This window comes from Callospermophilus lateralis, chromosome 19 (assembly GCF_048772815.1).
Source record: "Callospermophilus lateralis isolate mCalLat2 chromosome 19, mCalLat2.hap1, whole genome shotgun sequence".
Lineage (NCBI taxonomy): Eukaryota > Metazoa > Chordata > Mammalia > Rodentia > Sciuridae > Callospermophilus > Callospermophilus lateralis.
The window spans coordinates 28,502,198-28,524,576 of NC_135323.1; the positions used below are offsets into that span (position 1 = coordinate 28,502,198).

Here is a 22,379-nt window from a genome sequence, read left to right on the forward strand (position 1 = left end):
TGCACTTCAGGGTCCAGGAATGTTACCTCTTTTTATCCAGGACACTTAAAAACAGACTAAACCAGTTTCCTCCCGCTGGTTACTGACTCAACAGGGATGTTAGGCCCTAACAATGACATAAGAAAATCCCAGGGTCTGATTACTGTCCCTGCCCCTTAGCTATAGGAAAGAGGGCATTTGAATTTCAGAGAGCAGAGTCCTCATAAAGCTATCCTGCTGCCTTTCAAACCTCAACCTCAAGTTCTTGATAAATGAACTTGAAAAGAGGAAGAAAACATTCTGTAAACTATAGTAGTTGCATCATAGATGAAAATTCCTCTGCAGCGGCAGCATGAGTGCTCAGTCTTACTCGGGAAGCCTGAAGTGCTGTCCTCTAGAGCTTCCAGTGCCAGGTGGTGCCGCCTCCAACCCCAAGCACAATCCAGCATGTCCAGACAGAAGCAGCACCACAGCTCTCAGGGCCCAGGTCTTAACCAAATGAAAGGTGCTCTTCTCTCCCTTAGAAGATGGAGGGAGGACACGTGAAGATACTACTGAAAGCAGATTTAAGTCAAAACTGCTAGTCAGAGGTGTCCTCAGGCACAAGGGGGTGAGTGGGAGGTTCAGGTGAAGGTTCACAAGTGCTGATGGCTAGGATGTTGGCAAGTTTGTGCCGTTTTCCTACATGGCTGGTCAGGACAAGTCCCATCTCTCCTAGGGCCTTAGCTATCCTGCTTGGAAACAGACCAGTTTTGAGTCCATGCACACTCAGTGGCACTAAGGTCCTTGTTTTCCCTTTAGGATGGACTCAACAGTTGGCACAGCGAATGTTTCCAGATCCCTGGTGCCTTGCTTCTGTCCCCTTGACCATTCACTCTTATGGCCTAGCCCTTGCCATCACCCATGGCAGCTCCTCTGAAAATTTCAAACACTCCACTGTTTTAGTCAGTTTTCTATTACTATAATAAAATACCAGAGGCAGGCTACTTTATAAAGATGAGGTTTATTTTGACTCACAGTTCTGAAGGTATGAGGTCCAAATGCAGTGGCCCAGGCTCTGGGGAAGACTCCCTGGACTGCATCAGATCACAGTGGGCATGTGGGTATCTCTGTGTGGGCTTTCTCCCTCTCAAAGTCAGTGGGATTCAATCACAGGGCCCTCAAATCTAATCTCTTTCCCAAAGCCCCACCTTTAAACTCAGTTGGATTGTTTTTAGCTTCTTAATACTATTATCATAAAACTTTCGGGATTAAGCTCCTGAATGAATTGGGAAGACAAACCATTACACTCACTTGGCTCCCACTGGACACAAAGAGGAGAAAGCCCACTCCAAGTGGCTTATTATTCCCTTCATATCCCACCATGGCTCTTCTCTGACCTTGCTGAGACCCATTCCTTTCCCCCACTGCTCAACCCCTCCAGCCATCTCCCATCTCTTTCTCACCCTCTTTAACATCTCCCCTTTTCTACTGGTCCAGGGACCAGGTGCAACCCGAGACTCCAAGCTATCCTCTTAAGCCTGGGAGACATCTCTGCAGTGCACATCCCAGGGACCCTGGACGTCACCATGCCCACAGCTACATTTTGTCATTTTTCCCTCACACACCTGTCCACCTCCTGGGCCACATGTCCCCAGGGGATATTCCTTCATCCCCCATTGGTGACATGGTCAACCTGGTATCATCCTGGCCTCCTCCTCTCCCTGAATTCTCCTGCTGGAACTTGCCTCTGTTCAGGCCACTGGTGGCTCTGAGGGCTGCATAACTGCCAGTTTCCCACCTGTTCCCTTCCAGTTATTCTCTGCAACACAAAATGACAGGCTGCCTCCCGAAGGCAGGTCAGAGGCCTGCACAGCACTCTGCACTGTTGTGCTCAGGTCCTGTTCCTGATCAAAGTGTGGGACTGCTTGAAGGGAAACTCACCGTCACCATATCCAGTGCCTAGCAATGATCCTGGGATCATTTGGGTTGAGCACTTTGCATTCAGTAAACATTTGCTACATTTCCTGGAACAAGAAACAGCTTCTTTGGACTTGTTCCAGGTTAATTTCTAAGATTGCTCTTTATGGAAATACATGCTAATATATGGTAATTGTAGCTCACTTTCATCAAGTATGCCAAAGAGTAAACAGAAATTAACTTCCAAAGGGGAGAAGGGGGAACATGCCTGTTTCCTCGATCACCAGATATGCAGTTTCTCTGCCTTCTGTGTGGCCTTAGGAGCTGGACTGAGTTTCAAAAGGTCAGTAGAACATCACTTCTTTAACTCAATTTCACATTTTTTCCAAAAGATAAGTGTTAAAAACAGAAAAGTGGATTTAAAGCAGTAATGGTAGCTAAGGTGCTCCAAGCCAGCCTTCCTGGATCTCATACTTAAAATGTATATTTTGGGCCTGAAATGTAATGAATCAGATCTCTGGGGGACATCACCCTGGTATCTGGATTTCTAAGCAGGTCCCTCCCAGGTGCTGCATGCATGGGACAATCCCTTTTAACCAACTACTGACTGGTGTCTAAACATTCTTTCTGCCGTATCTGCAGTTTGTTGGGTTTGAAGAACTCCTCTGCTTCCAGTGCCTGGCTTTGCTCAATCATTTAAAGGTCATTTACTGAGCATCTGTGATGTCCCAAGCACTGTGCTGGCACAAGGGATGCAGCAAAAACCAGAATGAGCAAAGGGCCTTGTCCTTTTGGAGCTGAAGGTGTGGCAGGGCAGGAAGTAATGACAGGTGTTGTGCTGGAGAAACAGCGGTGGTGAGAAAGGCCTCTCCAAGTGATGTGGGCTGAGGCCCCGCTAAGAGGACACAGTAGGGCAAGTGCAGGGCACTCAAGGTTGGCCCAGAGCTGGGGAGATGGCCAGGGATAAGGGGGCGGAGGCAGAGTCTGACGGCAAAGCCTGGCAGCTCCTGTTCATCCCCAGTGAGGGAAGCCAGGGGCCCTAACACAGCGGGGTGGGAAGCTCTGGTGAGTTTTTAAAGAGACTCTGGCTACTGTGTGGAGGATGGATTGGGGGTGGGGAATTAGCAGAAGTGGCCAAAAGATGCTGGTGTTTGTGGAGTATGCGGAATGAGAGAGACCAGAGAGTGTGCAAGTCCAGAACCTTCTGATGGATGATGGTGGGGGGTAAGAAAACAAAGATGACCCTGACCCTCAGATGAGGGGCTCAAGTACTGGTATGGATGGTGGCACAGCTCACCACAGTGGGGAAATGGGGAGATAGGCTGAAATTCACATTCTTCTCATACCAGCTAGAGGCTCTCATTGGACATGAAGGGGAGCCCTTGGCAGGCAGTGGGACCCGAGTACGGGGCTCTGAGGGGAGGAAGCTCACACCCTCACAAGGTTCCAGCAAAGACGGTGTCTAAAGCCAGACAAGACCTCCTGGACAGGACACGGGAGCACCCTGGGTCACCCCAGCACTTCAGGGTGAGCTGAGAGGCAAGCAAAGGCAGGAAGCCAGCCAGCAGGGCCCCGCCAAGAATGCCCACACAGGCCACCAAGGGCTGCCTGGTGAGGGCTGTCTCATCAGTGAGACCATGGAGTGGGATGCAGGAAGCGGTGGAAGCAAACAGAGAATGTGGGGCTGGACTGAGGTGGGGAGGACAGATGGAGACCGGGCTGTGTGCTGGCTCAGGGAGGAGATTCAGGAGACAGGTGAGACCATCTGAGCTGTGGCAGATGACGCTGTGGGCTGGGGGCAGTGTCAGGGTGACCCGAATGCCTCCTTTCTTCCTGCTCTGACAGTTAACATGAGGGATGGGGAGCAGTGGAGGTCTGGGGTGGAAAGGGGCCATTTGAGGGCAGTCAGGGCTGGCCGCGGCTGACACCTGTGGTCCTGTATCCACACAGTGTTATGGCAAGGGCGACAACGTGTAGTTCCCTGCTTCAGGAAACTGTCCCTGTCACTCCAGGTTGCTCACACACAATCCCTGCCTACAAACACATGCGACAATGCTATGTATGCCCTATAGGCACCACAAATGCTATGGAGTGAACCCTGAACCCCTGCTCCTCAGGGAAATACGGAGGCAGGCTCCTGTGGACAATCCCAGTGACTTGTGAGGCTGAGGTAGGAGGCCAACTGGTCAATTTAGCAAGACCCTGTCTCAAATAAAAAAAGGGCTGGGGATCTAGCTCCATGGTAAAGCACCCTTCAGTTCAATCAAAACAAGCAAACAACAAAACAAAAACAAAAACAAAAAACCCCCACAAAACCAACTGGCCAGTCCCCAGCACGAGAAATGCAGGCTTCCAAATGCATAGCCAGGGTATGTGTTAATTAGGACTGACTCTTCATTTCCACTTCTTGGGAAAGAGAAACTCCTGGGACAGAAGTTATCAGTGATGTTCCATGGCTCTCAGTGGGGCCAGGGAATTGTGTGTGAACGATAGTAAAACCTTCTGTTTTCCTTTACTCAAACCACCTTTTCCTTACTGCTACCCAAGTCCATAAAAGGCACACACATGCGCAGGAGCTGGAAATGATCCAAAAACGGAGCAGACTCTCAACACAAACTGTCTCTGTTGCCCTAACTGGCCTCAAGGCACCCAGGTCAAAGGAGGGGTTATCTCCAGAAGACACTGAGATCAGAGCTGTCCTTGATCACCTCCCAAGCTCCCTACTCCAGCACAGCACCCTGCACTGCTTGTCCCTGGGCCGGTGTGCACACAGGGGTTGGACTGTATCCACCTGAGGACATAGCAGGAGTGCTGGCCTCCTCTCTGTCTCTGGCTCCTGTGACCTGGAGGAAAGTTCCAACTAGCTGTCTGGATACTTCAGTTCCCCCTTCTGTTTAGATTCCTGGTGACATCAGGTGGAAATGCAGCTTTGGCCCCTAGCGCAGCTTGGCTCAGACCCCGTACCCAGCCTGGATTCTCCTGCTGCTTATCCTCTGGTTTCCACTGTTCCCAACATCCCCCCGCCAGCAGGGCCTGTTCCTGTGGCCCAGCCCCTGGTGAAGTCCCTCCTACACCTCCCCTGGTTCTGGGAGCTGCTGAGCTGTGGCTCTTGTGCAGCTTGCTCTGCATCCTCAGTGGAGGAACAGGGTCAGGGACCAGTGACTGAGCAGGGCTGCAGGCCAGGCAGGGGTAGGGAGCTGACCAGCAAACAGGACTGCTGGCCCTCCAGGCCCCACCTTCAGTGTCACCTCACAGCCTTTCCACGGCTCTGTGATCAACGTTCCATGTATGTGAACAGCGCCTCGAGGTTTTCTGGGTTTTTTTGTTGTTTGTTTTTTACTAAATAAATATTCCCTTAACAGAAACCAGCCCCAAGCTCACTGCCATTTAAATCCCAGAGAACAGCAGCCAGCGGTCAGCGATGAGGCCTTTCCCTAAAGCAGGAGCATGGAAGGAGGATCGAGGCAGTGCCCTCCAGGACACAATCCCTTGTCCCCCAGGCGGAGTCCTACCAACAGGACTGCAAGCAGCTCCCACGTGCTCCCTACGCAGTGAGTCCTGGGCAGCTGAGCCAAACAGGCTCTCTTTCCTTCTGGTCACAATGAGGATTTAGGGCCCCTGTCACAGAATGACCAGGTGCCCAATGGCTGCTATGCAAGCACCTCATCGCCTCATGATGAAGCTGGGTTCGTCTTCCTCCTCCTCTGTTCCAGATGCCTCCTCAGAGCTACTGGACTGTTGCTCCTGGGACTGACTGGGTCCTGTAACCACATGACATTCAGATTACAGACGTGCAGAGCCACCTGGAGAGTCAGGAGTGTTTTAAAAAAGGAGGGGAACAGAGGGGACATCAGGAACTCTTTGATCCTGGACAGCCAGCCATCATACCCACCAATGCCCCATACCAAAGCAAGGGTCATTGCATAAGTGACCTTAGGGGATGGGGCATCCTCACCAAAAAGTCCAGCAGCACACAAGGAAACCCAACACCCCACAAAACAAGCTTTAGTATAGCTCATTACTACCAGTGCCTATCACCCACAGAAGGGGAATGAACCCAAGCGCCTTAAACATTCAACGCTGGACTCACATCCCTGCAGAGGACTCAAGATCTACTGCAGCCAGCAAAGGGATTTTCAAAACTACAGCAGAAGGCTCTGCCCACAACAAACATGCCAGCTCCCGCCTCTTCCCAAACAAGGGCCCAGAGGCTTCTGCGACGCCCCATGAGTAGTTCCTGAGCTTCCAGTGCTTTCCCTGTCATGGCTGCCAGGAGCACAGTGTGGCTGAGCTGGTTGAAAGCACAGTACAGAGACAACTTGTTTCCAGACCCTCCTCCTCCTCCAAGGAGCTGCTGGGGATCAGACCCAGGGCCTTGTGCACATTAGGCAAGTACTCGCCCAGTGAGCTACATCTCCAGCCCTTTTTATATTTAATTTTTTAAAATATTTTTATTTTTTTGTAGTTGAACACAGTAACTTTTTTATTTTATTCGAACCCAGGGTCTTGCACATGCGGGGCGAGTGCTCTACCACTGAGCCATAACCCCAGCCCTTAAATTTAATTTTTTAAAAGATGCATGTTACGGGGCTGGGGTTGTGGTTCAGTGGTAGAGCGCCCGCCTGGCCCATGTGAGGCCCTCGGTTCCATCCTCAGCACCACATACAAATAAATAAACAAACAAATAAATAAATAAAAGGAATTGTGTCCAGCTACAACCAAATATAAATATTTTTAAAAATGTATGTTACAAATAGCCACAGGACTTTTTTAGTTGTTGATAAGAACGTTATTTTTATTTACATGTGGTGCCAAGAATGGAACCCTATGCCTCACACATGCTAGGTAAGTACTCCACCACTGAGCCACCACCCCAGCCCCTTAAATTTAATTTTGAGAAAGGGTCTTGCTAGGTGGCCCAGGTTGGCCTTGAACTTGGGATCCTCTTGCCTCAGCCTCCTGTGTTGCCCCAGACCTCAATTTCTCATACCATTCCTACAGCAAAAGGAGCCAGAACTTCTAGGAAAGTGGCTGACTCTGAGTGAGGCAGGCCACATGCCTGACAGGTGTGCACTACAGGGTCTGCAAGAAAGGATGGGAGAGGGGGAGAGGAGCGGGGAGAGCCCACAGCAATGGGATCTGTAAAGGGACAGAGGCCAAGTGAAAGCACTCCCAACGGCCAAAGCTGGAACCATTTGTGAATGAGATAAATAATGCAGTGCTGGATCATAACCTGAAGTATAAATCAACACCCACGAGTCCACCCTGATGTAAAGGGAGGAGAAAGGACCCCCCACCTTGTGCAGAAACGGCCTGCAGAGGCCCTGCCATCACGGAGGAGGGCACAGCTGGGCCTCCCCCTCAGCGTGGGCTGCACAGGGCGACTTTCCCTGTTACAGAGGCGCCTGACCTCTGCTCTTCCTCCCAACTACACAGTGTTTCCACAGCCATGAGGAGAACACTGGCAAGTCCTGACTGACATTTTACAGTCCTGACCCAAAAGAAGTCTGAGAAACTATCACAGCCAACGGAGCCTAAGGACATGTAGTGATTAGATGTGGTGTGGAGTCTAGGCTGGATTCTGGAACAGGAAGAGGGCTTCAGGTTAAAAATGAAGGAAATCAGAATAGGGCCTTGGCTATGGCTACTACAATCATCACACTGGTTCAGATGCTGACAAGCATACCCCGTTAATGAGTCGTTAAAACAGTGGGGGAAACTTGGCGTGTGAGAACCCCGGGTAATCCTTGGCATTGTCCTACATTATCCAAAGCAATTCTGAAAGAAAGAAAAAGCAGGACCTGAGACAGCGCTTGGCAGCACTGGGTTTGATCCTCAGCACCATATAAAAATAAATGAAGCGACTGTCCATCCGCAACTAAAAAAAAAAAAAAGAGCGCTGGTGGCTAGTGGACAAGCAAGCTGTGTGCTCAGTGGGTCTGTAACCCAGTGTGTGCCAACCCCGTGGAGGTGGGCAAGGTGGATATCAGAGCCCCACAGCACCCCTGAGGGAGGGGTGCACAGAGAGAAAGGCCAAGGATGAGCACTTCTCCAGACACATGGAAGTCATAGAGTGTGAAAAGGATCATGCCCAGTGGCCACATGAAGCAAGGCTGAAGGACAGAGGAGTAGGCTCGGCAGGGCAGAGGCCTGCGGAAGGCAAAGTAGTGGAGAGACAAGAAGGGGCCTGACCGTGACGGGGCTGCTGAGTTTCAAGCTGGCTTACCTTATGGGCAAGTACGGACACCTGGGATCAATACCTGGCCCAATGCCCATCCCCACTGTAGCTCTGCAGGTGCCACCATTATCACTAGGTGACTGCAAAATTCAGGTAACCACTGAACACCTCACAGGGCTGTGAGGACCAAGCCAGTTAACATGTGCAAAGTACTTAGAACCACAAATATGTAACAAATGTTCAATAAACATTCCATACGCAGAACAAGTGACAGTCCAACCTGTTTTATAGGAGACCTCTGAAGCTGTACAGAGGTGGGGGCGGTGCGGAGAATGGAGACAGCACGGCTTCTATGTATAGATGAGTACGTGTGTACGTATGTGCACACTGCATATTTTTTGCAGTATTGGTAATCAAACCTAGGACCTGGGGCCTGCTAGGCAAGCACTCCACCACTGAGCTATAACCCTCTACCTATATTTTAAAAATAATTTTAACAAATCCTCAATGAGAATTTGATTTCCTCTCATATATATGGCTCTTGTCCACAAAGAGGAAGAAGAGTTTCTAAACGCCAGTCCCAGCAAGGACAGGGTAAAAGCACTCACTGCTGCACATAGTTCATGGCCATAAAAACTGGTACTATTCCTTTGGAAAGTAGCTGGCAATAGATTTCAAATGCCACGAGTTCTTTTTATGCTTTGAGCTAGTAATCACTACTGTTGGGAATTTATGTTAATTTATGCCTCCCAAAAGAAGCAAGGAGACAGGCACATGCTCTTGACTTTAAGTGTCTTCTACAGAAAACAAAAATGAATCAATCTAATGTCTAATAAAAAGAGAAGGGTTGCTACAGCACGTCAACTACCGGATATCATCAGTCACTGAAAAAATTATGAAGGAATAGAAATACAGTATTAAATAAAATAAGCAAATGAAAAAATGTTGCAACTACATATAAACATATACTCTGAGAGAGACTAAAGCAGACCGAGGCCAGGTGTGGTGTGCGGGCCAGCAGTCCCAGCAACCTGGGAGGCTGCGGCAGGAGGACTGCTTGAGCTCAGGAGCCGGAGTCCAGCCTGGGCAACACAGAGACCTCTGTCTCAAAAACCAAACCAGGGCTGGGGTTGCAGCTCAGTGGTAGAGCACCTGCCTAGAATGTGGGAGACACTGGGTTCGATCCTTAGCACCATGTAAAAAGAAATAAATAAATTAAAGATATTGTGTCCATCTACAACTTAAAAAATTAAAAAAACAAAAACACCATCCCTCATGAACAGAACAGAGCACCTCCCAAAGAAGAGTAATCCTGCCCCAGATACCCACAGTGCCGAGGCTGAGAAATGCCCCGAGTGTGCCTACTCAATTCCCTTTAAGGCTACCCTGGATTTCCCTGGCAGACAGGCCTTCGTTAGGATAAGGAACGCTGGTATTACAATGGGCCACTTTGGGAGTTCAAGGCTTCAGAATAATCTAAACCGGCTTAATGTCACCCAGTGGTGTCATTTAGACCTGAGTTTCGCACAGCAGGTGTATTCGCTGAATTACTGGATGAGCACAGAAAACAAGTAGGGAGAGCTTCTCTCCAACAATAGAAGAGAATAGAAGCTTCTCTCCAACAATAGAAGAGATGGTCACTGACCATCACTGCTTTTCAGAGGAGCTCCCTCCAAATCCATCGGGAACCCAGTGGCGCCTCAGTACCATCTTGTGGCACCACTGGGGATTACCCCCTGAATTTCTATTCATTTCAACTGGACAAAATACAGAATGAAATCGAAAAGGCGATATAAAGGGCTTACAAACCATTCTGTGATAGTTACTCCTACAACACTCTGCTCAATTGATACAGCACAGGTACAGCCACGATGTACTAAACATCTTGCTTTGTAAAGTGCTATGGTCCCAATTAAGTATAGAAGTGGGGCCATGCTCCCTACCAATGACTTTTGCCTTTGTTTGACTGAAGCCCAGAGCCCACACAGAAATGGGAAGAATTTCAGAAAACAACATTTACTCAGAGTAATATTTTCCAGTCTATTCATCCATAATTTATAAAAGGTTGTTGCAACCTCCAAAATGATTTCATGCCCCAGTGATAAAAAGAGGTTAGCCTGCCTCAGCTTGAGAACAGGTAGCCCACCATGTGACTCCAGGATGGGACATGTGCATAGACCTCTCTTTTTTCAGGGGGTGGGGCACTGGGGATTGAACTCAGAAGTCCTCTACCACTAAGCCACATCCCCAACTTCTTTTTATTTTTTATTTTGAGACAGGGTCTCACTAAGTTGCCCAGGCTAGCCTCAACTTGTGTTGATCCTCTTGTTTCAGCCTCCACAGCACCTAGGATGACAGGCATGTGTCACCATGCCTGGCACAAACATCTCTTTCTGAGAAAGCCCTGAAGTGTAGGGTAGAGGAGACTCATAGCTGTTGTGGGCTCTAGAGGAAGTCTACCCAAAAGCTGTATGGTCTTGAACATTCTTCACAGTCTTGGACCAAATTAAAGAACAGTGACTGAAAATCACACAGCTGCATGCACCTGATGTCTAAAAGCATCAGGAAAGGGGCTATAAGAAACCATGTTCTTTCCTGGAAATGATGCCAAAGGCATAGGCAACAAAACAAGAAATAAGACAAACTGGACTTCATGAACACTCACAAATTTTATGTATCACAAGTCAGTATTAACAGAGTTAAAGGGAAAGCCACCAAATGGGAGATAATATTTGCAAATATATGTATGTGATAAGGATTAATATCCAGAAAATACAGAATTCCTAAAACGCAATAACAACAAGAAGCCCAATTTAAAAATGGGCTATGTAGCTGGGAGTGGTGGTGCATGCCTAGGAGACTGAGACAGGAGGATCGAGAGTTCAAGCCAGCCTCAGCAACTTAGTGAGGTCCCAAACAACTCAGTGATCAAGTGCCCATGAGTTCAATCCCCAGGGGAAAAAAAATGAGCCAATCAGAGGCTCTAGGTGGAATGGAGGGAACACATTCAGTTCCATCTCTCCCTCTGGGTATGGCTATGGCAGCTGGACAGAATACAGACTCTGAAAAATAAGCAAACTGGGGAAAAAGAGCAACACACAAAGTGCCACTGCAAGCTATGAATCTCCTGCTGTTGCTTTTCTCTGTCCGGTATCCCTCAAGCCTGGACTCAGGGTGACCCAGAACCCAAAATTAGAGATGGGCGCAGACAAAGCTCCAAAGAATCCTGCCAGTCTGGCTGAGGTAAGACAGGGACTCCTGGCCTAGGGATGGGCACACCGTTCCCCTTCTCTCAGACCCTAGTTCCCAGGCAATCCTATAGGCCCCGGGTGGCAGCAGTGGAGAAGGGGTGTGTAAGCACTGGAGCTCTGACAGAGGAGAGCATTTCTTTCTAACCAGAGGAGCCAGGTTTTAAGGGAGTCGCCTGTTGCTTTTCCTCTCTGTCTCTCTCCTGATCGTCAAGTCAATTGCTCTAAGAATTGGACTCAAAGAATCAAACCCAAAGTGGCCAGTGGGTGGCACACGCAAGGCATGTCTGGAGAACACAGCAAACTCCAAAAGCTGATCTGTCAGAGGAACCACAACACACAGAGGGCGGGAAAGAACCCGAGTTCTGGACACACGAGGTTGACTGCCTGCTGGACAAATTCAATGAGACACAGAAGCCTCACTGCACACTATTCAAAACATCCAAGACACAGAGAAAAATACTCAGCTTATGAAGAATCAGCAGAGTCTCAACTTGTAGGGAAAAGGCAACTAACAAACGCCAGTTGGAATTATCAGATTCTCTATAACGCATCTGCTTAAAACACAGGAAGAAAGGCCATGGAAACAAAGCCAGCGACCTGCTCTAATGAACAACTGAAGGAAGACCTTCACACGAAACAGACCAGAGGGACACCTGGAGCATCAGGGACCAGGGAAGAAGAGCACACAGTATGCATTGGTTAGTACCTCTTGAGGTCTTTAAAATATGTTTGAAAGTAAAAATAACATCATCTGGGCTGGAGCTGGAGCTCAGCGGTAGAGTGCTTGCCTAGCTTGTGTGAGGCACTGGGTTCAGTTCTCAGCACCACAAGTAAATAAATAAATAAAGGTCCATCAACAACTAATAAAAATATTGAAAAAAGTAACATCATCTGATTACATTTTCAATGTCTGCAGATGTAACTAAGGGTAAAAGAACATAAGTGATGGAAAGCTCTAAGCAGATCTAAGCAGAACATGACAGTAGTATGTGCTTAACATCCCCTAGAGTCATAACAGCTATAAAAAGGGATAGAATTAAAAACACAACAGGGTCGAGTGTGCTGCTGAGACACAGAGCACTTGCCCAGCAAGGCCTGAGTTCCAGCCTTTCCATCCTTAACACACACCCCCACCATGCACACAGAATGACACTTCAAAAGTAATGGCATAGGTGGGTTAAGATTCAAGAAGATGAGAGCACTTCTAGAATGGCACACTAATGACCTCCAAAAATCAGTTCCTCCAGAAAAGCAACAAGAATACTGGCAAAGATTATTATTATTATTATTTTTAAAAAAATATTTAGTATTTTTAATTTTCGGCAGACACAACATCTTTGTTTGTATGTGGTGCTGAGGATCGAACCCGGGCCGCACACATGCCAGGCGAGCGCGCTACCGCTTGAGCCACATCCCCAGCCCTGCAAAGATTAGTTTTTAAAAATCAACCTTTTGCTTGGTGTGTAGTGCACACCTGTAACCCAAGATACTCAGGAGGCTGAGGCAGGAGGATTATGTTTGGGGCTAGCCTGGGAAACTCAGACCCTGTCTCAAAGTAAAAATAAAAGTAAAAAGGGCTGAGGATATGGCCCAGTGGTAGAGTACCCCTGGGTTCAATTCCCAGTATTTATCAATTAATCAACAAATAAACCAACCAGGTTGAGAGGGTCTCAAAGTTCCAACCTGAGCACTGTCCCTATTTGACCTGTCTAGCAGCTCCCAGGAAACTTCTCGCAAGGCTTGTTTTGAGCTGTCCTGACTTGAGAGTTCACTCAGTGTGAAGAGCTTCTTCCTCTGGGTGTTTGTCAGAAGCAATCAGTGGCAGCCACTTACCACTGCAACTCCCTGAGGCAGAGATAACAGCTGAAGCAAAGACCAAAAAAAAAAAGATGACCAAAAAGCTTAAGAGGAGAAGCTGGGACACTTGAGGGCCACACACATGCACAAGGCTGTGCACAGGCCCAAGAAAGACATACAAAGGCCCTAATTTCTCACTCTGCTGTTCTTGGGGCTATGTGCAAGCAGGAAATGAAGGCAAAGATAATCTGCAAAGCCCTGCCAGGGCGCCGAAGCCATGCTCCAACACACACAGCCCTCAGCAAAGGCTGGAAGACATACTGGTTCAAGGCATTTAAAGAAATATTTATTCTCCGGCTGACCACTGAGTTAACCAAGCAGAAACTTCAGTGATCACACACAACAAAGAACACAGGCTTTACAGAATTAGTTCAGAAAGTCACTAAATATGAAACTCAACAATGACAATAAGCAGCAAAAACAGCACATCCCAGAGGGCGGGGCAAATTATCCTGCATGAAGGAGAGCTATTTCCTAACACAGGGTCAAGCTACAACCCACCAACAGAACACTAAGACCAGCTGGTATGCCCACTCCTTCTCCTTGGAGGGCTGAGAAAATACCTGCTGGTTAATTTGAGGAATTGTGGGAGGGCAGAGCAGTCACACAGTTTAAAAACATCATAACGTGTCACACAGTACAACTCATGAGGAAGCCAGCCCTAAAAGGGGTCAATTGTATTTCACCTGTAAAGGAAAGCCCAACTGTACCCCAAGCTAACACCCTCAGTGGTTTATGCAGGAACCCAGTCACAGACACCAATGTAGAAACATGGCAAATTGGAGTCATTTTTGTCCCTTAGTATCCCTGGCCCTTTCTACCTGAGGCCCATCTCTCCTCCACTCTTAGCCTATGGCTCCCAGGCCTTTGTGATGGGTTCAGAAGCAAGCAGGACTGGAGCACGGTGGATGCTGCCCCAGCACCCACCCCACTCCTCCTTATTAAGAGAACGTCTGGGGCGGGGAAGGGGGGAGGGCAAAGTAACCAGCTCCCAGTGATGATCATGAATAGTTTAAAGGATTTATGACAATTCTATTTTCTATTCACCTTACATGAGGGCAGATAGGGATGGCAAAGTGACCTAGTAAATACATAAGGTGACTTCTGCAGGACACTTCTAAGGACTTTTTTTTTTTTTTTTTTTTTGGTAGTACCAGATTGAATGTAGAGTTTCTGTACATGCCACAAAAAGCACTCTACCACTGAGCTACTTCTCCAGGCCCTTCTGGGGGACTTTTTGCTTTCTAGTTAAAAAAAAAAAAAAAAAGACAGACAAGTACCATCTCTATCCTTCTGCTTTGAACATAGGTATAATGGGCAGGAGCCATGCAGCCATCTCACACACTGAGGACAAAGGCCAAGAGAATTGCAAGAGTGTTGAACCCACCAGACTGATATCTACCACCAGATTTCTTACCATGTAAGAGAAACAAACTACTCTTTGTTAAAGCACTGTTAAGCATTCTTAACTGACTGGAAGTATGACTTAATTGGAGACAAAGAAACACAAGATTTCTGCTAGGAACAGTGGGATGGTCCCTCAACCTTTCTTCTTGGACAATAAAGAGGCAGGATGTACCCTGGAGAGCAGTTGCAGGCACTTCACAATCACAAGGCACAAGCTTGTAGGAGGCCAGGAGGTCAGGACCAAGAGGAAACAACAGTAATGCCACTGAGCTCTTGCCCCAGTCCTACCTGAAGGGAGGTCTGCCCTGGACTGAACAAGAGCCAGGGTCTTTCTTTTCTGCTTAAGCCAGTTTGTTTTCAGATACTTATGATTAAATGAATCCTAACATAAATAAGCTGCCACTTCCTCAGTGGCCAGCCAACCAGCCCCACACCCTATGCTTTTCTGCTTCTGGGAAGCTCAGGCCTGGGATCAACACCAAGAGAAAGGCTACAACCAAGGAGAAGTGGACACCACTCACCTTCTTTTTGTTTTTTTTGCTCAAGTTTCATCTTCTTTGCCAACAGTTTCTTCTCTTTTAACTTCTGGCTACAAACAAAAAACACACATGCTGATTCCTTAACTATCTTGCTGTATACTTTACAAAATAAACACTTATTCATAGCTCCTTCATTTTTAAAAATATTGATGAACCTTTATTTTATTCCTTTATTTATATGTGGTGCTGAGAATCAAACTGAGTGCCTCACACGTGCCAGGCAAGTGCTCTTGCACTGAGCCCCAGCCCCAGCCTCCTTTTATAGCTCTTTAAAAACCTTATAGTTGGAAGCTGGGTGCAGTGTCACATGCTTGAAATCACAAAGACTTGGGAGGCTGAGGCAGGAGGATCAGAGTTCAAGGCCAGTCTCAGCAACTTCGTAAGGCCCCAACCAATTCAGCAAGACCCTGTCTCAAAATAAAACATAAAAAGGGCTGGGGATATGGCTCAGTGGTTAAGTGAATTCCAGTCCCAGTACCAAAAAAATTTAAAAATGAGAAAAACAAAGAAGTTAACATTTGGGCACAGTGGCATGACCCTGTAGTCCCAGTAAGACTCCATCTCAAACACAAAACAAAACAAAAACTACAGGGCTGGGGATGTGGCTCAAGTGGTAGCGCGCTCGCCTGGCATGTGTGCGGCCCGGGTTCGATTCTCAGCACCACGTACAAACAAAGATGTTGTGTCCGCCAATAACTAAAAAATAAAAAATATTAAAAAATTCTCTTTCTCTCTCTCTCTCCTCTCTCACTCTCTCTTTAAAAAAACAGAAACAAAAACAAAAACTACAACAGAAATACTTTAATAACAAAATACAGGAAAAACTCAGCTAGGCGCAATGGCACAGGCCAATAATCCCAGTGACCCAGGAAGCTGAGAATCACAAGTTCAAGGCCAATCTCAGCAAGTTACCGAGGCCCTAAGCAACTTAGTGAGACCCTTCTCAAAATAAAAAATAAAAAGGGCCAGGGACGTGGCTCAGTGGTTAAGTGGCCCTGGGTTCAATTCCGGGTACTAACAATTAAATAAAGAAAGAAAAGGAATAGGGGTTAGGCTTGTGGCTCAGTGGTAGAACACTCGCCTAGCATGTGTGAAGCACTGGGTTTGATCCTCAGCACCACATAAAAATAAATAAAATAAAGGTCTTTAAAAAAAAAAGAAAAGGAATAATCTCTTATGGTTCTGCCATTCCAACATTAAACTATTTTCATCATGAGTCAGGATCAAATCCTAAGGAGTCCTGAGGTGACCAAAGCAATCTCAGAAATACTGGAGATAGGAGCTGGGTTTGTGGCTCAGTGGTAGAGCGCTTACCTAGCATGTGTGAGGCACTGGATTTGATTTTCAGCACCATTTATAAATAAAAAAAAAAATAAAGGTCTATTGACAACTAAACAATATTAAAAAAAAAAAAAAAAGAAAAAGAAAGAAAAGAAAAAGGAATACTGGAGATACATTTTCATGTGAAGTTGTATGTACTGTTTTTAAAATCCTGCTCAGCTCCCTACAAGTTGAAGGACTGTTTATTTAGAACCCTGCAAGCACACAGCTTGTACCACCATGCAGTCATTTGAAGAGGTCAGACTTTCATTTAAGGAACAAGCTGAAGGGGAAGTTTGGTTACAGCATTTTCATAAATTCAGTGTTAAAGGGCAGAATTGAAGGAGACAAAGTAATCTGTGCACTCACAAAAGTCCGGATCTCTAATATTTGGGGAATCTGTACTAAGCAGGGGGGTAGGTAGGAAAAGAAGGCAATCCTCTACCTGGAGGCTCTGCCTTAGGGCATTCACACCCACCACTTTGTAGGTCACAGAGAATAAATTTTTCAATTTCTTTGAGGGATCTGGCTATGCTGCCCAGGCTGGCCTTCAAGTACTGGGCTCAAATGATCCTCCTCCATTTCTTTAGTGGCCTGTGAGCCAGAAGCACACACTACACTTTACTGCCTCTGGGCAGCCCAGCCCTGGGAATCAACACCCAGAGAAAGGCTAGAATCAACAGTGGGTGCTACCTGCCCAGCAGCTGGCACTATAGGCGCACACCACCATGGCTGGCCACACAGGTGAACCTTTGAGTACAAGATTTGCCCATTCATCAGCCTGCCACTTTCTGACACCCCCCGCCCCACCCTCAGATAACATGATGTGCTTACCGCTTTTTCCGACGCTTTGCAGTCTGCTCCTCTGCAGCAATTTTATTCTTTTCCAATCTCTTCTGAAACTCTGCATCCAATTTTTGCTACAAAAACCCCACATTATTTAGATATACTCTGGACTGGGCAGACTCATGCACAACAAAATATGAAAGAGAAAACTGGAGAAGGCGTGTGGAGGACTCCTTGAGGACAGCGGCAGTAAGGACTGTCTCTGGGCCAGCCCCTTGCCCACTGACCAGAGTGCAGCACAACAATGGCTAGAAGGAATTTTCAAGTCCTAACCTTAGCAACAGTTACTAAATGACTCATCCTAGCAGTATCACCTGCTAGTGCGCGCACGTGCGCGCACGCGCGTGCACGCACGCACGCGCACACACACACACACACACACACACACACAGTATACACGTCCACTACTGAATTCTTCTTCCCAGTTTTCTTTCCAAGTTTCAATTTGTTCATCTATAAAAGGAGAGAAACTATAAGTCCTTTCTGCCAGCTCTGTTTGGAAGAATAACGAAATCGGTCACAGAAAAGCACGTGTGAACAATACAAAGTGCCGTCTTTCATTTCTTCTGGTCATTGCCTAAAGGTTGAGGAGGCAAAGTAGGAGCCAGCACAGGAGGAAGAGGTGCCTTCGTTGCTGCTGCTATCTGCGCTGAGGGGGTGTGGATCTGCACAGGAGGTCACTGAAACCAAGCAACAGAAGCTGAAAACGGAATATGCCCCTTCAAGAAGGAAATGAGCCTCAAGGAGAGGACAACTGGAAAGAGAAAGAGTGAAATCCAAAAGCCCTTGAATTTACTAGTGAGTGAACTTCACGGAGCGCTGGTGGCTGACACATCTGAGACCAGCTCTGTTGGGGTGCTGTCCTATCTGTCACTGAAAAAGGTTGCATATTCTCCTGCCTCTTTCATGTTTTTAAACTTTAGAGCTTATGTTTTGATGCCGGAAATAAAAACCTTTGCATCTGTATGGATGTCAAGTTTGTGCAACATTTTCCTGTATTTTCTCTGGATCTTTATATAAAAACTTCAGACTAATTTTTAGTGCCTGGGACAACAACCTGTTCTACTTCCTCCCTCCTAGAATAATTTAAAAATAAAAATGCCTCCCATAATTCCTTTTTTTAATATTAATTTTTAGTTTTAGGTGGACTCAATATTTTTATTTTATTTTTTAAATAAAAGAGAATCGAACCCAGGACCTCAGGCATGCTAGGCAAGGGCTCTACAACTTAAGCCACAATCCCAGCCCCCAGAGCATTATTTCTGACAACAGCTAACCTACTGCAGTGAGCTGGGACAGGTGTGACAAGACAGCCAAAACTTCCCACAAGCATTGAGAACATCACCACCAGAACACAGCAGGCCCTAAGGAGTTGTTTGTTGTTGTTTTAATCAACACCCTTTGGTATATGTATGTGCTAGCATTATGAACATTTGTGCATTTAGACAATTTTCATGTCTTTTTAAAAAAGATACAATGTGGGTCCAGTTTGTCTCAATTTTTCAAAGAATGTGGTTCACTACTTCCTTTTCTGCTGTGGCTCCTCTCTGTTCCTAGCAACTGCACACAAAAAAATGTGCTGCCTATCTTTTCTTGACTAAAAGAATGGCTTCCTTACTTTTGAGAAATTACAAATGTCGAGTGGGAACTGGAGATGTAGTAGAGCACTTGTCTCATATGTGCAACTCTCTGGGTTCTTTGTGGGGTGGGGGGGGGGGGAAACACCAAAATGTTTAGTGGTTCTCCCTTGCACTTTTTTTAAAAAATATTTTTTAGTTGTAGGTGGACACAATATCTTTTTTTTATTTTTATGGTGCTGAGGATCGAACCCAGTGGCTCACGCATGCTAGGTGAGCACTCTACCTCTAAGCCACAACCCCAGCCCATCTTGCATTTTTTTTTATAGTGCTAGGAATGGAACCCAGAGCCTTGTGCATGTTGGGCAAGCACTCTACCACTGAGTTACATCTTCAGCTCTAGTTTAAAGTTTCTCCCTCACGTCCCTGAAATTACGACTAAGTTGCCTAGGTTGGCCTGAAACATTTGGGTTCAGGGATCCTTCTGCTCCATATCAACAAGTAGTGGGATTACAGGTATGCACCACCACACCTGGTTTTTAAATTATAATTTCTTAAAAAATTCTCAAGTCTTAAAAAAAAAAGAAAAAAAAATCATTTGACCTCTGTCATGAAGAAACGCCAGTCTTAAAGCTAGAAAACCCAAAATTTCAATGAAGATGACAAATAGAAAGCACATCACCATTCACACAAAACAGCTAACTGCACACAGGCATCAGCTAAGAAAGAACAAGAGAGAATTGACCACTCTGGAAGATCCTGCTTGCCATTCCTTTTCATGTCAGATGGCCTGGAGGGGAGAGGCCACTCTGCAATGCCCTCCTATACAAATGGAAGACTCTGTGCCTCCCTCCTCTCCTAGGGTGGCCATCTTGCTGCACTGAGTTTGACCTAGGAGTGGCCTGGACTCTGCTTTCCATGCTGACTGGGTAAGGCAGACCCTATGCAAAGTACCACCAGCTGCCTGTGTATACTTCTTTGAACTTTTTCCCCTAAAGGCTGTAAAAGTACATAACCCCATACTAGGGGGCTCCAGCTCCTGGCTCACTCACCTTCTCAGCCATGGCATCCATGTAGTCCTGTCGCTGGTACTCTCTGCGGCGCAGATGCCTGTACACGTGGAACTCTCCACTGCCAGCCCCAGCACTTGAACCTAGAGCCAGAATGATTCAGAGTTCCAGATGAAATCCAGTTACCATCACAGGTCACCCTTAACTAAAAGGGACTGAAGTAAAAACTGGAAGTAATGGAAGGTACCATGCCTGCCTTTTTCCACTTATACCCCAGAGCAAATGCAGGGTTTGGCATGTCACAGGCACCATTAAATTGTTGTGTGAATGTTGACTATGAAATCACTAAACATTCCATTCTAATGTATTATCAAGAGGAGGAACGACTGTGATTTAAAGACCAAAATCTAGAAGAGAATGATGACCTCCCCATGTCCTCCATTATTTCACATTTGGCTGCTAGATTTCTAGCAAGTTGGAAAGGTGGCCACGATATTTTAAGTAAAAAGATGGAGATTACAAAAATAGTATGTGCAGGACACCTGTATTCTTATAAAAGCATTTTTTTCTTAAATCAGTGATGTTGGCTATAAAGAGGTTGGAAGGCTTTATCAAAACGCTTCAAGCAGAATTATGGAATTACAGATGATTCTAAGTTCCTTATATTTTTATGTATTAAATGTATATATTACATAATCTATGTATTAAATATGTATAAATTCTTTATATCTCTAAGTATTACTTGTTTCTATTTACAATTAGCATGTTAGTTTATAATCCAACAAAATAATAAAAATATTTCCATTTAGAAAAAAATACAATGGGGGCTGGGGATGTGGCTCAAGCGGTAGCGCGCTTGCCTGGCATGCCTGCGGCCCGGGGTTCAATCCTCAGCACCACATACAAACAAAGATGTTGTGTCCGCTGAGAACTAAAAAAGTAAATATTAAAAAAAAATTTCTCTCTCTCTCTCTCTCTCACTCTTTCTAAAAAAAAAAGAAAAAAAAGAAAAAATACAATGTGCTATTAATAACACAGAAGAGGGCTGGGGCTCAGTGGCAGAGCACTTGCCTAACAAGGGTGAAGCACTGTGTTTGATCCTCACCAACCACATAAAAATAAACAAAATAAAGGCATTCCGCCCATCTACAACTACAAAAAAAAATTTTAATTAAAAAAATAAAGAACACAGAAGAAAGTTGCTAGTGCCAAACCATAAGCAACTGTACCCCATCATTGTAAGAACAAAATTCTGGACCACTGAACATTTTTTTTTTCTTACCAAAGATCTATTTAACAAATACTTCAGGAGATACACGTGTGTGTGTTGTGTGTGTGTGTGTGTGTATGTATCTACCTTTAAATTTATTTATACACACAGATAAAGGACATTACCCATTACATCTCGGACAAATTCTGGGGGAGGTCGAGGTGCCCATTCACTCATTTTTTCCGGGATTGGAACTGCTTTGTCCTGCAATATTTAAACAGGAAAGCATCTGTTAAGAATAAACCTGCTGACAAACTTCCATCTCTTATAACCAAAGACTAGCGCAGAGGGCCGGCTTTGCTACTCAGACCCGGAGCTGATTTTCTGCCTTGCCTGCCGTAGGCAAGGGCTCCACTTCCCAGGGCAGAACTCAGAAACCTGTCACCGTTAATGGCCAGCAACCTCCAACTTGAGCCCTACTCAAGGAGGAGAACCAAGCTTTTCTAGTCAAAGGTCTAGGAAATGGACCCTCTCATCCGATTGTTTTTAGGATCTGGGGAAGCGAGGCCTGGACGGGTGCGCGAGGGACGAAGGCGCGACCTGCACAGGTGTTCTGGCTGCCCCCTCTCTAACCGTGAGTGCTCTTTGGGAGAAACATGCCCTTTTTTGCTAACTCACAGCTTCCAACTTCTCAGTCTAACGCTTCGGTCCTCGGAAAGTCAAACGAAAAGCGTGAAGCCCTCCGCAGCGCCTTCAGGCAGGTTTCTAAACAAGGACAGACGGAAGCTCGCCATCTCTTCCAGGACAGTTCCTAAGGACTGCTCTGGAATTAGGGTGCCGAGACCTCGAGTCTGGCGGCGGGGGATGGGGGCGCGCGGACCCCCAGAGGCGCCGGAGCGGAGAGGGGTGGGTCTCAGACGCGCCGCGGAGCCCGCGCTTCCTCTCACCGGGTTCTTCATGAGTCGCTCCAGCTTAAGCTTCTGTTCCTCCGCCGCATTCTTGGGGATGACGAGCGCCTGCGGTTCTTTCTTGGGCCTCGGCGGTCGCACAGACGAGGCGGCCGGACTCGCCATAGCAACTCTCCCACTTCCCGGGCGAGCGAAGACCGCGGCGCGCCTTTATGACGTCAGAGCCGGAGACGCACGCGCAGTCTCCGTGCGCGGGAGGCGTGGCCGCGGGCCGGGGCGGAGTCGCAGAACGGAAGTGGCCTGCTGAATATTCATGAGCCCGAGGCAGGTCGGGCTTATTTTGATCCAAGCGGCTTGATTTCATTTCCTGTTTCTGAACAAATCCGTGAGGCCGGACG

General features: G+C 46.7%; 1 protein-coding gene across 2 annotated transcripts in view; it reads right to left on the bottom strand.

Moving 5' to 3' along the window:
- The window catches only part of Prkrip1 (PRKR interacting protein 1), a 27,137-nt gene extending 4,964 nt beyond the window's left edge, over nucleotides 1-22,173 (bottom strand). Inside the window, exons 1-6 of one of the 2 annotated variants that reach the window (XM_076839841.2) lie at nucleotides 22,021-22,173; nucleotides 21,259-21,337; nucleotides 19,906-20,006; nucleotides 17,265-17,350; nucleotides 15,093-15,160; nucleotides 999-5,639 (exon numbers count right to left, since the gene is read on the bottom strand). In XM_076839841.2, coding sequence (XP_076695956.1) covers nucleotides 5,542-5,639; nucleotides 15,093-15,160; nucleotides 17,265-17,350; nucleotides 19,906-20,006; nucleotides 21,259-21,337; nucleotides 22,021-22,146 — 558 coding nt within the window. In that variant the 5' untranslated portion in view covers nucleotides 22,147-22,173 and the 3' untranslated portion in view covers nucleotides 999-5,541. Of the gene's footprint in view, nucleotides 1-998; nucleotides 5,640-15,092; nucleotides 15,161-17,264; nucleotides 17,351-19,905; nucleotides 20,007-21,258; nucleotides 21,338-22,020 lie in introns of those variants that run through there. The other variant, XM_076839842.1, reaches the window with a different exon arrangement.
- Nucleotides 22,174-22,379: the final 206 nt, after the last annotated feature.